This window comes from Xiphophorus couchianus, chromosome 12 (assembly GCF_001444195.1).
Source record: "Xiphophorus couchianus chromosome 12, X_couchianus-1.0, whole genome shotgun sequence".
In the NCBI taxonomy this organism is placed as follows: Eukaryota; Metazoa; Chordata; class Actinopteri; order Cyprinodontiformes; family Poeciliidae; genus Xiphophorus; species Xiphophorus couchianus.
Genome location: NC_040239.1, coordinates 1,680,846 through 1,694,800, shown reverse-complemented (window position 1 = coordinate 1,694,800; position 13,955 = coordinate 1,680,846). Strand labels below are relative to the sequence as shown.

Sequence of the window (13,955 nt, the reverse complement as noted above, 5' to 3'; positions counted from 1 at the left end):
TTGGAGCAGATGGAGCAGATGGAGCAGTTGGAGCAGATGGAGCAGTTGGAGCAGTTGGAGCAGTTGGAGCAGTTGGAGCAGATGGAGCAGTTGGAGCAGATGGAGCAGTTGGAGCAGATGGAGCAGTTGGAGCAGATGGAGCAGTTGGAGCAGTTGGAGCAGATGGAGCAGTTGGAGCAGATGGAGCAGTTGGAGCAGATGGAGCAGTTGGAGCAGATGGAGCAGATGGAGCAGTTGGAGCAGATGGAGCAGTTGGAGCAGATGGAGCAGTTGGAGCAGTTGGAGCAGTTGGAGCAGTTGGAGCAGATGGAGCAGATGGAGCAGTTGGAGCAGTTGGAGCAGATGGAGCAGTTGGAGCAGTTGGAGCAGATGGAGCAGTTGGAGCAGATGGAGCAGTTGGAGCAGATGGAGCAGTTGGAGCAGATGGAGCAGATGGAGCAGTTGGAGCAGATGGAGCAGTTGGAGCAGATGGAGCAGTTGGAGCAGATGGAGCAGTTGGAGCAGACCTGCGGCTCCTTCAGCATCCAGCAGAAAAATCCTCCCCTTCATGTGACTCCATCTTTTTTCTTCCTTTGTTTTTTCTTCCTCTGTTCAAACAAATGAAGTTCTGCCGTCTTCCTCGTCCGTCAGCAGCTCCTCGGTTTGTTTTCCTTCTAACTGCTGCTAATTAAAACGATCACTGCTGTAATCTCATTACATGAAACCCGATCTGGCTCGTCAGAACCTGGAGCAAAACGTCCTGAAACGGGTCGGTGTGTGACGGTTTGTTTGGGCTGCGGCTCCAGATCCGGTTCTCACAGGGAAAAAGCGGCCATGATGGATGTCCCGACGCGCCGGCCGTGTTTGTTCTGGGATTTTTCTGGAATCCTCGCAGGAATAATCTGCAGATTGAGACGGAAAAGAGGAGAAAAGCAGACGGAGGGATGGAGGGAGGCGCCGCTCGGCCCAGAAGGGTCGGGATTAAATGAGCTTTAAACCGCAGAAATACAATCAATAATGCTTAACGTTTGTTTTAAAAGTCTAAAAATTCAGATCTCCTTTTTTTATGCATATTACATTTTTTATTATTTATTTTTTAACTAATTTTTACTGCGTTGATGTAAATTCCTGGCTGAGAATCTTTTTGAAAGTTTAGATTTTTTTAGACTTTTATAAAAAAATTTAAAAATTGAAAATCCTTTCTGCATTTTTTGTACCATTAATTTCAAATACAGCTTAAAAATGAATCTGTTTTCATGTCATGAAAATCACTGAATTTTCACGTTCATTTTAATAATAATTCTATTGTAAACTTTAAAATATTTTTGTGTCCAAAATAAAATAAATGTAAATATTAAACTAAATAAATCCCTCGCTGTTTTCTGTGAAAAGATTTGAAATGGAAATTAGAATAAAACATTTTGGTGGATTTAGTTTGTCATCTTTTTAACTTCTGTTTTTAAAAAGGGAACATTTAAAATGTCAACACGAACCTTTTGTTTTAGTTTTGCTTTTTTCTGTGGTTCTGGTCATTCAGGATTAGAAACTCTTTATAGAGAAAATATTGTAAATAAAATAAAACAGAAGGAAAAAAGTCAGAGAACGTTGCAGATCAGAATCAAAAGCAGATCTCAGTTTTATTTCCAACGGATCAAAGTTATTTTGATTTATGATGTTTGTTAAAAAACAAACCAAAAGATGGAAACTCATGCAGAGATCAGATCAACGGGAAGCAGAACCTGAACTCAACCTGGATCTTTGGTTCATATTAAACATGGAAAGTTTTAGAAATCACAGATTTGTTTGATTTTTCAAACTGACTTCAGATCCTCTGGATCCAAACAGGAAGTGGATCTGATGAGTCATATAAAACCTGTACACATCCAGCATCGGCTCACTCTGCGCCGTGAAAACAGAGATGCTTCACTCAGGAGGGAGGAGTTCCTCAGGGCTCAGAGTCCGGCCCGGTGACACAAACCGATTTAAATCAGCCGGGTTCTGAAGAGAGAATCCCTCCAGCCGGGGAGATCCGGTAGAACCAACATTTTAATAAAATGCTGCGTCTTTCCCTCATTCTAGTAATTTATTCTGAAATGTCCAGAATCTGTCTGTGACATCGATGATTAGTGGTCACTTTGTCCAAACCTTTTATTATTAAATTTAAACATGTCAGTTTCCTGTCCTCAGTGAAACATCCCTTTGTGCTGATTTTCGGTGTTTCTTTGGATCGGAGCCGATTTAAAGCTTTTTAACTCTCAGGCACAACGACCTTTAACCTTCAGAGCTTCAACACAAAACGAAACTTCATCATTATTTACATGTCTGAGGCTTTTGGTGCATCAATAAACTCTTTGAGAGAAGAAGGAAGGTGAGTTTTTAAAACATTCAGAGTCGAGTTTCCTTCAGAGGAGATTTAGAAAACAGGAAACAGGAAGTAGAAACATCTGAAATGTGAAGATGATTGAAGTCATGCTTCATATTAACTCTGGGATCATTTCTATAAGAAATCCCTCTGTACATGTATCAACATTAGAGCTGCAAATATTAACGTTTCAAAATAAAAAGTGCTTGCAGCACAATATGAGCAGGAAGATAAATAGAATATTTATGTTTTTCTCTTTTCTGGTTCTACAGTCGCTGCTGTGGGTTTGGACCGTAAACGGGTCGGTGAGCCTCTCAGTCCGTCACCTGGAGGTAAAGCTGCAGGAAGACAATCAGACGCTTTATTTGGCTTTTCAGAAGGTTTTCTTTGGAACAAAGCATGTTGGTATTCCCAGAAGTCTCCAGTAAATATCTGTGTCCAGAACGCTGCGACCGGTCGGATCTTTGGTTTGGTGGAGTCGAGGTTTTCACTCCGTTTCTCTGAACCCGGATCTGTTTCTGCACGAGTCCGACAGCAGAAACAGACCAGAGGATCGGATGATTTCTGCCGTGATTTTAGATTTCTGTAAACGGGATGAACGTTGGTGGAGTCCGGGAACGCCACAGCGGGAACGCCGCAGCGGGAACGCCGCAGCGGGAGCGCCGCAGCGGGAACGCCGCAGCGGGATCGCCGCAGCGGGAGCGCCGCAGCGGGAGCGCCGCAGCGAGGAGGGCAGACATCTGGATGTGTCAGACTCTGAGGTGTGGACATGTCGGCTTACTGTGGACGGATGGATGGACAGTGAGGTGGCGGGCAGCCAGAGGTCAGAGGTTAATCCACCTCGATGGACTCGGTGCTGTCGTTGACCGGTTTGCACTCGTTGGGGAGTCGCTGGTGGCGGCTGAGCTGCGTCGCCTGCGTGAAGCTGCGGTCGCAACGCTCACACCTGATGGACCAACAGACACAAAGAAGACAGGAACTAGAGCGAAACTTTAACTTTCAAACTTCTTATTAAAGCAGATTTTAAATTGGAAACAGCAGCAATAATAATAATCACTGATATAAAACTAAACCAGTGAATAAAATCATTTAGAAGAGCAGAAATAAAACATACAGTTAAAAACATTCAGCTTTAATATCAGGAGACAAAAAGTCGAGATAAACATGAAACTCAATTAGAAGCTTTAAATGTTTATAATTAATTCATCAGAATTAATCAGTCTGCTGATCCAGACTCACTGTAGGCCAATCAGAGTGACCTGCTTCACAGGTCACAGGTCAGAATAAAAATCTGGTCAGAAAACTATTTAAAAATAAATCTGACAAAATCTGAAGGAAAATGTTAAAAATACGTCCAGAAAGTCTGAAAACGACGGAAAAAGATCGAATCAAAAAACAACAATAATGTCGGTTACAAAATACAAAATAAGAACCGGATTATTGGTTGTCATGTAAACAGAGATAAACACCAAATATATTCAACTCAATTTAAAAATACTTTATTTATCCTAAAGAAAATTTAAAAGTAACTCCTATCATCTAAACATGATCAAAGAGTCGCTATGGATGGAAGAATCTCCTGTAGCAGTCTGTATCGCAACGAATAGTAAGAGGCCTCTGACTGAAGGCTGTTAGCATGCTAACAGTTTGATATCCAGGCAGTGGAGACGACAGTAACGTGACACCAAGTTCTGCTGGTCTCCTCTGACCGTTCAGTTGGAGATGCTGGAGTAGGGGATCCCATGGATAAAGAAACGGGTTGAACTTCCTCCGCATCCAGAACCAGAGATGATTCAACTCAAAAGATCAAACAGTCATGAACTAAAGTCAACAAAAAGATCCAATCAGAACCAACAGAGCTGCTGTATCAGATCCAAACATCTGATGTGTGACAGAGCTAACTGCTGCTAGCTTCATCCACGTTAGAAAGTTGTATTTTTCTCAGAGCAGCAGATGCTAACAGCAGACACTAATGACATTACCCAAAAGGTTAAAGGTCACAGAGTGATGGAAGAACAGACAGGCAGATGTCACACCTGATGTCATCACAGGATTTTCTAGGAAACTAAAACCTGCAAAAAGCTGAAAATGTGAAACTTTGTCTGAATAAAAGGCTGAAACATTAAAAAGTTTGTTTTTCAGGAGGATCTGCTAAACTGCAGAGATACAACCTTTAGTTTTGCTAACACATGCAAACACACCCCAACACACACACACACACACACACACCCCTCCAGGTTAACTCTAATGTCCAGCGACAGAACAAAGTGTGTGTGAGGCCCAGCGGAGCAGCAACTGTAATTGTTGCCCTGATCTTCGCAACCTGACCGACAAATTACACTCACACTCCACCTGTCAATAATCTATCTAGTGAGCCGTGGAGGGCATTCCCGTCTCACACACTTTAACGCACCCCGACACACACACACACACACTTGCAGATAAATCCCGGCCTGATAAGGCAGCATCACTGTCACTTTCAATAGCAGCAGAGAAGAGAAGGAGCTTTTAGTCTGAGCTGGAGGGGGGAGCATTTAAATGGATATCAAGGTGTATGTGTGTGTGTGTGTGTGTGTGTGTGTGTTGGGGTTCAAAGAGAACGCTGAGCAGAAATATTGGACCTAACAGGGCAGAAACAGGACTAACATGCTGTTAGATGGACAGGAGGAAGAGGAGGAGATGAAGAGCAGAGCTCAGCTTCAGGGAAAATCCTCCAAAAATCCTCAAATGTTTGATTCATGTTTTCAGTCTCAGTTACTTCCTAGAAACATCATCCATCAGAAGGAGACTTGGAGTGTTTTCACACCAGCAAGTCCGTCTGTCCTTCTGTCCGTCTGTCCTTCTGTCCGCAGAACAAAACTGGACTTTATTTTCTGGGTTTGTTGCTGTTTTCCTTCACATGGGATTTTTTCCCAATTGGACTGTAACAAAGTCAGGGGGGAGAAAAGCTTTGATGTGGGCGGGTCAGAATGCAGAACCATGGAGGAAACAAAGATGGAGGAAACAAAGATGGAGGAAACAAACATGGAGGTCATGCTTGCACACTGAAGGCTCACCCCACCATGCTGCTCAGCTACGGTGGCCTGTGAAGTCCAAACAGACGCTGGTTTCATGTAGTTGTTTGAGATTGAGGCTCGTCTGTGTTCACACCAGAACCGGACCGAGACCAGCTCAGAAATGGGTCTGGAGTGGAGAAAAGGTCCAGACTCTGGTGTGAACACGCCGTCAAGGACCCAGGTTTTCACTTCCACTGTTTTCAGACATATTTCATAAAATAACCAGTTCATCTGTTTATCACTTCCTCTGCCTGACAGGTTAAACTTTTGGACCGAGGTTCTTTTGGACCGAGGTTCTATGGTTTCTGGCGCAGTGTGCAGGACGTATTGACTACAGAGAATATTGTGTTGATGGTTATAAACAGCTGAACTGGTTAATGAACATTAAATAAAGTAGAACTGAGGGTTTAAACGCCACCTGGTTCTGAACTCTAACCATTTTTACCTAAAGTGAAAAATGGTCTCTACCTGAACTCGCCTTACGGTGTTTGTTGCTGCGGTTATTTGTCTGATTTTATCACCGTACTGTCGCTGCTGCTTTGATCCAGCAGGACGAACATGAAGACGGTTCTGCAGAACAAAGCGGGTCCGAAAGCAGGCGGCTCCGTCTGCAGCCTATCGACCGGCTACTGCTGAGCAGCAGGAAAAATAATGTTGAGACGTTTGTCCTGACAGCCTGACAGAGGCTTTAATCAGTTTCCCTTAAGGATCAGTGGAGTTTAAGATCTCCTCTTATCTTAATCTGCGCTGTGCAGCAGGTAGAAAATGAGACAAACCGCTTCTGATTGTGTTCATTTACAGCCTGATGGAAACTGACCGCCTGACACAGGAGAAAATGAAGCCTCAGCAGCACAGAGGGAGGAATTCAGGTTTTATCCATAAAACTCCCCGGATCTCCACCAAAACCCAACTGGTCCATTTAACTAACAATATGAATGAAAAGCAAGTTATTCCTTTTGGTGGTAAATCAGATGAAGTCAGTTCTGTTTCCTAACCTGCCAGGTAAGCTGCTGGTTTGATTAAATGTGTTTAATGTAACTTTAAATGTGAGGAAATGAAACAGATGTTTTGGATCATAAAACTGTTTCACTGTCTTTGAACAATGTGTTGCTTTGGTGGCGTCTCAGTTTAAACAGAGCCTGTACTGTATGCTGGGATAAAGATGGAAACCAGCGTCTCATTTTGTCCGTTTTTATATCTCCAGGTTCTGCTGCGGCCCTGTTCAGTTCGCTTTAGTCCAATAAGTTCTTTTGTTGATGTGTGAACGTTAATCGGACTCAGGTCCGCCTCCAAACCTCAGTCTGGGTTCTGTTGAAATGAACTCTGGTTCATATGTGAACACCAAACAGACTGGAGACCACTCCAAACACAGGAACCGGACTATAGGCAGTGCATTCTGGGTAAATACAACCAAATCAAATGAGCTAGCTTAGCGCTAACAGGAGGTTGTATTTTTTTTTACCAAAGACTAAAGAGAAATCCTACAACAATAAAATCTGATGCTACTCCCTTTTTATTTACATTTAGTGAAGAAGGAAGTTGCTCTCAGAGTCTTCAGAGGTTTTTGTGCTGTTTCCTTCAGTGGTTCTTGGTGCAGCGCCCCCACAGGCCAGGAGGGGAACAGGTTGCTGAAAGGGTTTGCATTGTTTGTGAAAGAGAACCACAGCTGCTGGAAAGGTTTTGTCCCAACTGAACTGATCCTACTGGACCATCAGACAGGAAAACATCCCAAGTCTCTGGTTGTTGTGCTTTGCAGAAAGTGAAATTATGTGGTTGGGAACCCAGATGCCATTACTGAAACCATTTTATCCTGAAAAGATGGCTGAGGAAGAAATGTTTGTAAGAAATGAAACATTATGTTGAAACCTTGTCTCCTTCAGTGATGTCTGAGGTTCTGCAGATCATTTTAAAGTGTGAATCTGGAGCAGGAAGTCAGAAACCAGCGTCTTCTCGGACCGTCTGCCTCCGTAGGAAGATAAAGTTGAGCGTTTTCCTCCTGACAAAGTGACAGTGGCAGCTTTAATTTGTCCGCTGCTCCGTCTGAAAGGCGATAACTCTCGCAGGCCATCGATCCAGTAAGGATTTGTGACGACCGTCGGTGATTGTCTTTGTCCCGGCTGTGCCTTCAGAGACTCTGAAGTGCTGATGAACAGGTTCGGCTCATTAGGAACGCTGATTTGCTTTCAGTCGCTCCACTTTTCACTCCCTGATCTTTTGTTCCTCCTCGAACTTCCTCCGACATTCATTTCATCCGTCGCCCTCATGCTCTTCACGTCAATGACAGAACGACATCACTAATTGCTTTTTAAGAATGTTAATTGTTTTCCACAGATCTCCCCTCTGCTCCAGTCTTTAATCCTGTTCTCTTTAACTCTTCTTGCTCTCGCTCTCCCTACATGTCGACCTCTTTGTCCACCGGGGGAATCCTGGTCGTCTTCCTCGGCTGATTGGATGACAGCCGACAGCAGAGAGCTTCTCCTTCTAATCGTTTCCATCTTTAGTGAGAGGAAAATATGGAAATGAGGCAGATTAGGACAGGAAAGATTTATTACGACGTGGCTAACTGCTGAGGTTGAGCTGCGTTCACAGCAGGTCTTCCTGCTCAGTTCAGACTTTTGTTTTCTGAAATCAGATTTTTTTTTTTTGGATGGACGTTCATTCTACTAGTTAAATGCGACTCAATCAGACTTCTGCATGAACGACCTCAAAGCGACGTCACACAGTAATAAACGGAACAGATCTTAGAGTTTTTAATTCCCTGGTGAAACAACGGCTAAAACAAAAACACATCTGTGAATCTCAGCTGCTGTGTCGATGTATACCAATGTACTTGTGGAGAATTAGTTTTCTTTAATATGCATTTTCATGCTTTTGATGTTTAGAGTTGCAGACATTCAGTGTTTTTGTGAGAGATAATCCTGAATTAAATTTTTTCTGTCTTTTAATAAAGATCCAACCAAAGACAAACATCAGATGTTCTGTTTATAACATATAATATGGTTTAATGTGATGAAATAAATTTGCGCTCTGTGTACGGCAGTAACAATGGACGCAGCCGCCTGTGGATGGGTTTTCACGTTGTTCGGAGCCGACAGCATCGCCACCAGATCAGAACCAGACGAAGGAAGCTGAGAAAAGGAAACACAACTAAAAGTATCGGCCCTCAGTGGAGCATCGACTGCAGCCTCTGGAGATACGATGCGTTTCAACAGCTGCCACTGCATTTACTGTTTCCACAATATGAATTTCAGAAATAAATTTGTGTAAAGGAAATACGACAAGCTTTTAAAAACCCACATTTTTCAGTGATGAGTTAGAGTGAGGTGGTTTTTCAGCCGTATCAAAACTTGAGTATTTCGCAATGGAAACACTTTTCTTAGCATAATTCTAGTTTGGATCTCAGTGATTTCCAGATATAAAACATTCAGGATGTTTTTCCTCCTGATGGTCCGGTAGGCTCGGTTCTACTGGAACCAAAACTTCACCATCTGCTCCACCTCCAGCTGCTGTGGTTCTTTCTCTCTGCTCTGAATCAAACCAACCAAACCCTTTGAGCAACCTGTTCCCCTCCTGGCCTGTGGGGGCGCCGCACCGAGCACAGTGTAGGAAACGGCTTTAACCGAGAGCGAGGCGTGGAGCTGAGGTTTGGGCGGAGGGTACTCACTGTTACTTACTTGAACGGCTTCTCTCCGGTGTGCGTCCGGATGTGGTTGTTGAGGGTGGTGGCGCCGGCGAAGGCGCGGCCGCAGTATCCGCACTTGAAGGGCCGGTCGCTGGAGTGCGTCACCACGTGGTTCCTCAGCTCCGACGGCTGCGAGAAGGACTGGGAGCAGTGGCCACACTGGTACGGCCTGGAGGGGCGAGGAGACACTTTAATCATTTTAAAACAATCACCAATCATGAAGGTTTTTACAAGCTAAACAGAACCAAATGCAGAACCTTAAGAACCTGAACCTTCCTGGAATCAATCTGGGCTTCTTTGGTCTCTGAGGTTTTTCAATGTTTTGCTTAAATTAATCAGGTTTTTTTCTCTAATTTCTCATCTAATACTTGTTTCTGAAAGCAAGTAATTCAATGTTTTCCTAAAAAAAACAAGGAAAACTTTGATCTGTTTTAAAGTAAAAATAGTGAACTTTAAATAAATTCATTTTCATGCTTCATATTTTTAATGGTTCACTGTTTCCTTATTGATCATTTTTAGTTGTATTTTATGAATGAATCATTTGTGCAGATCCTGTAACATTCATTTTCATTTCAACGTATTGATTAAAATAGTCAGATCAATAGAATACGCTGCAAAAAACAAACAGAAGAAGAAAAACGAAAAAACCAGGAAATGATGTAAAAACTACATAACGAAGACAGAAAGGACAAAAGAGCGAAGACGTAACAACACTGAGAAACAAAGATGGCCTCCACCCACACGGGGCAGGGGGAGTCGGACTCCGCTCCGGTTGCCATGGCAGTGTGACCCTCATCCACCCGGCAGGCCCGGATCCTGACCGGACCATTTATCACAGAGAGAGGAGCCACAGATAGAGACGGAACCACAGCAGAACAAGAGATAGCTTTAGAAATGACTGTGTGTGTGTGTGTGTGTGTGCAGCCCAAATGGGACTAAATCAGATTGAACCAAAGCACCAAACAGTGGCTACATGAGTCCTAATAGAGTCCTGCTGTTAAACATATAAACAGATGAATCTGATTCTTTCTCATAGTTTAATAATCTGGATCAGTTTCATAATCTGGACCAGTTTAATAATCTGGACCAGTTTAATAATCTGGACCAGTTTAATAATCTGGACCAGTTTCATAATCTGGACCAGTTTAATAATCTGGACCAGTTTCATAATCTGGACCAGTTTAATAATCTGGACCAGTTTAATAATCTGGACCAGTTTCATAATCTGGACCAGTTTAATAATCTGGACCAGTTTAATAATCTGGACCAGTTTCATAATCTGGACCAGTTTAATAATCTGGACCAGTTTAATAATCTGGACCAGTTTCATAATCTGGACCAGTTTAATAATCTGGACCAGTTTAATAATCTGGACCAGTTTCATAATCTGGATCAGTTTAATAATCTGGACCAGTTTCATAATCTGGACCAGTTTAATAATCTGGACCAGTTTAATAATCTGGACCAGTTTCATAATCTGGACCAGTTTAATAATCTGGATCAGTTAAAGTCGAGATTAAACAGTAAAAGCAAATCATTATCACGTTGAGAAAAACAAAGAGAAAATATGAGAAAATGTTGGACGAAGGTGCAGAACAGAACGAAACTGTGAGCTTTATAAAACAGTTAGAGCCTTAAATAAGGTTAAACTGAGGGGCAAGCAGGATAATGATTATTTTAATCCATTATTCTGATGATTGAGGAAGTAATTGGATAAAAAAAATCCATATTCTGCAGATCTTTCATTAAACCGCTGCAGTTTATTATACATGATATTATAAATACATTAAAATATGCAAATAAACTAATAATTTACTTAAACGTAAACATTATATTGCCTAAAACGCAATAGCAGCATTTCTTTAGTGAATGTTTTGTATAAAGGATGAATCTGCAGCTAAATAAATATTTCTAACATCAACATGTGAAAACTGAATATTAATACGATGTAGGGCTGATCTGCAGGTTAATTTTTTAATTAACCGACATGATTGGATGAAAAACATGATAAGTAGATTCATTTTTTACAGAACTTGAACCAGGTGGAGCTGAAACTGCCGCCTCAGCAGTCCTGAGTGGAAAATATCTAAAAGAAGATTTTTCATCTGATAAGCAAATTGTTTATATTTTGCACAGTTTTGGTGTCTTTGCTGCCGGGGCGTTTTGTTCTTTTAGCAAATTATTTAAATAATTATTTAACTAAATTATTTAACGATTATTTGAATAAATGATTGTTTCAGCCCTAACTCAAAGTATTAAAGTAAATCATGATGTAGATGATCAGTATTTAATGAAATCTGGACGTGAAGACGTCCTGTTGGGAGAACCTTGGATGAAATCCTGATACCATCAAACTTCAGCTTATTTAACCTTCACTTGAGGAACATGTTAGCCTAGCCTAGCCTAGCTTAACTTAGCTTAGGACCACAGAGTCTGAGCCTTTGGAGGGAAAACCAGGAGATGGGAACTGAGTCAGAGGAGAAAATCTTTTGACTGATAAACGGCTGAAGCTTGCAGAGACGGGAAACGGAGAAAATCCAGTTTTCCAGCAGCTGCAGGATGTTTTCCTCAGCCAGTTTAGAAACAGATGAAGATCAGTAAAGACTGTCAGCAGACAGAAGTCCATCCCTGGATGAGAGGCGATTAGCTGCAGTCGCTCACATTAAGCAGCTGATGAGGAAACTCATCACTTTACTTTATATCAGAGACGCTGAAGGATAAAATCACTTCTTTACCCAGAAACCATCAGCTCCCTCTGACTGGATGGTTTATGTAAATCAGATGAAACTGAAATGAAATGAGGTTCAATCCATCATCCTCAGTCTGATCAATAACTGGCCTAATTGTTCTTGTATCACAGCAATTATTATCATAACCACACTAATAAACAGAATAATATATTCAACCAGAAGCAGCTCATCTGGTCATAATGAGAACAAACACACCGACAGACTTTCTTCTACTTGAAACTTTAGTTTCATTGAGGCATAAGAACATTTTCCCACCAGCTAATTGACTCAGAGTTTAAACAGTTCATATCATTTGTAACAGAAATAAAGTCATTCAGTCGATAGTCATAAACTGAATCCTTTGTTTTGAACAGCCTCGACTTTCCCATCAACCATCTGGGAAAACGAGTCGAGTTTGAAACTGTTGGTCAGATTTTCACGTTTTTAATTTTAAGTGTTAAATATGTTGATGAAATTAGATTTTAAAATCCTTCTAATCGAGTTAGGTGTTTAATTTTTAATAAGTGTATAATTTGTGTGCATTTATAAAGCGATCAGAGGAGATTTTGTGAATGTTGAATATCTGTGATGAATAACTATGCAGAGCAACATTTTTGTTCCATAGATGATCATCCATCCGTTTCATTTTTCCTATGAAAACAAACACTTTCTTCTGCTGAAGCGAAGCGTTGAGACGCCTCCGCTTCAGAATAAAGTGATTCATTCTCTGGAACCAATCGGAGCGAAGCGCCATCAGAAGCTCAGCAGCAGGAAAACAGCCCAGAACTAGAACAAAACAAATAGACCAACATCTTCACCGCCTTAATAAATCACAAACTCCTACAGCAGGACAAACACACACACTAACAGTAATAAGAGTAAAATAGTGTAATATAAAATCGAAAAATTCTCACTTGCAGTTTTCCACATAAAAGGTGTCTCTGTGTGGGGGAGGGTTCATTTATCAGCCGGCCGGTCTATAAGTTCACGCCTCAGCGGGCCGCTCCACTATTTATTAGGTGGGTTTTCTATGAAGAGCCGCATTGATTGTGAATAGTTTAAGTTGATGAATGTGTGGATATTATTTATTAAGGCGGCAGGCCGGGAGATTAATGCCCAGTTATTGTTTATTACGGTGGAAAGAGGAGGAGGTGAAGCGCACACACACACACACACTTCACGTTAATATCTGCACACATAAGAACATGCAAAAATGTTCTGGAATGCATAAATTACCACATATGAATCCTGGAACAGCTTTAGAACGGATATTTAACAGATAAACTGTGGAAATAAACCAAAAACGAGTAAAAGCTTCAGAGCAGAAAGAACCGCCGTTCTCTGAGTCTGAAGCCCAGATTTCCTAATCCAGATTAATCTGAGAAAACTCAACTCAAAAACTTAAACAGTTCTTACGGTAAGTTCTTAGTTCATGTTAATAGGAAAACCTGCAAACGACAGAATCAGATGATTCTGGACAGATTCAGTCGACTTCCAGCCGAGAACAAACAAAGTCACACAGTCTGATCACTTTTCCCTCAGCAAAATGAAAAATTTAAACTTTTTAAAAGTTTACAGGGAAAGTTTTCAAACTGTTCCAGCACCGCACAGAAACAACACAAATGAACTAAAAAAGAGAAGCTTCAATTCACAATTATATAAACAAATAGCATTAGCCAACAGAAACAACCTAAAACAAGAAAAGTTTAATCTGATTTAACTTCAGACAGAAAAATGTTTGTGTCTTTTTGCTAGCGTATGAAAACATCTGGTTTTATTTTCCAAATTCAGGTTTTTAATCAAATCTTACATTTTATTACAAAATTTACAGTTTGGATATCAAGCACAGAAATAAAAAACTTCCCAAACCTTAAAAACAGCTCAATGAAATTCCAGCATTTTCAAGGATATGAACCTTGAATGCAGTAAAAATCAAACTGAGTTAACTGTGTGTAACTCAGGTTAATATTCCTCTGCGTTCTGCCATGAAGCCGTTTGCTTTTCGCTATTTAGTTGTTATTGTGATTTAATGAAAACGAAGCTTTGTTGAAACCTGAAGCTCGTTTGGTTTTCAGAGCAGCGGAGGATGATCTGTAATTTTCTCCTGACCAGATATGGGCTGGAATAATAACCTAAGATAAAAATAT

The 13,955-nt window shown here is 41.3% G+C and overlaps 1 protein-coding gene across 2 annotated transcripts in view; it reads right to left on the bottom strand.

Annotated features, from left to right (window-relative positions):
- Window positions 1-1,591: 1,591 nt before the first annotated feature.
- The window catches only part of prdm6 (PR domain containing 6), a 69,281-nt gene continuing 56,917 nt past the window's right edge, over window positions 1,592-13,955 (bottom strand). The window contains exons 8-9 of one of the 2 annotated variants that reach the window (XM_028034183.1): window positions 9,072-9,248; window positions 1,592-3,287 (exon numbers count right to left, since the gene is read on the bottom strand). In XM_028034183.1, the coding sequence (XP_027889984.1) occupies window positions 3,173-3,287; window positions 9,072-9,248 (292 nt within the window). In that variant the 3' untranslated portion in view covers window positions 1,592-3,172. Of the gene's footprint in view, window positions 3,288-9,061; window positions 9,249-13,955 lie in introns of both variants that reach the window. The other variant, XM_028034184.1, reaches the window with a different exon arrangement.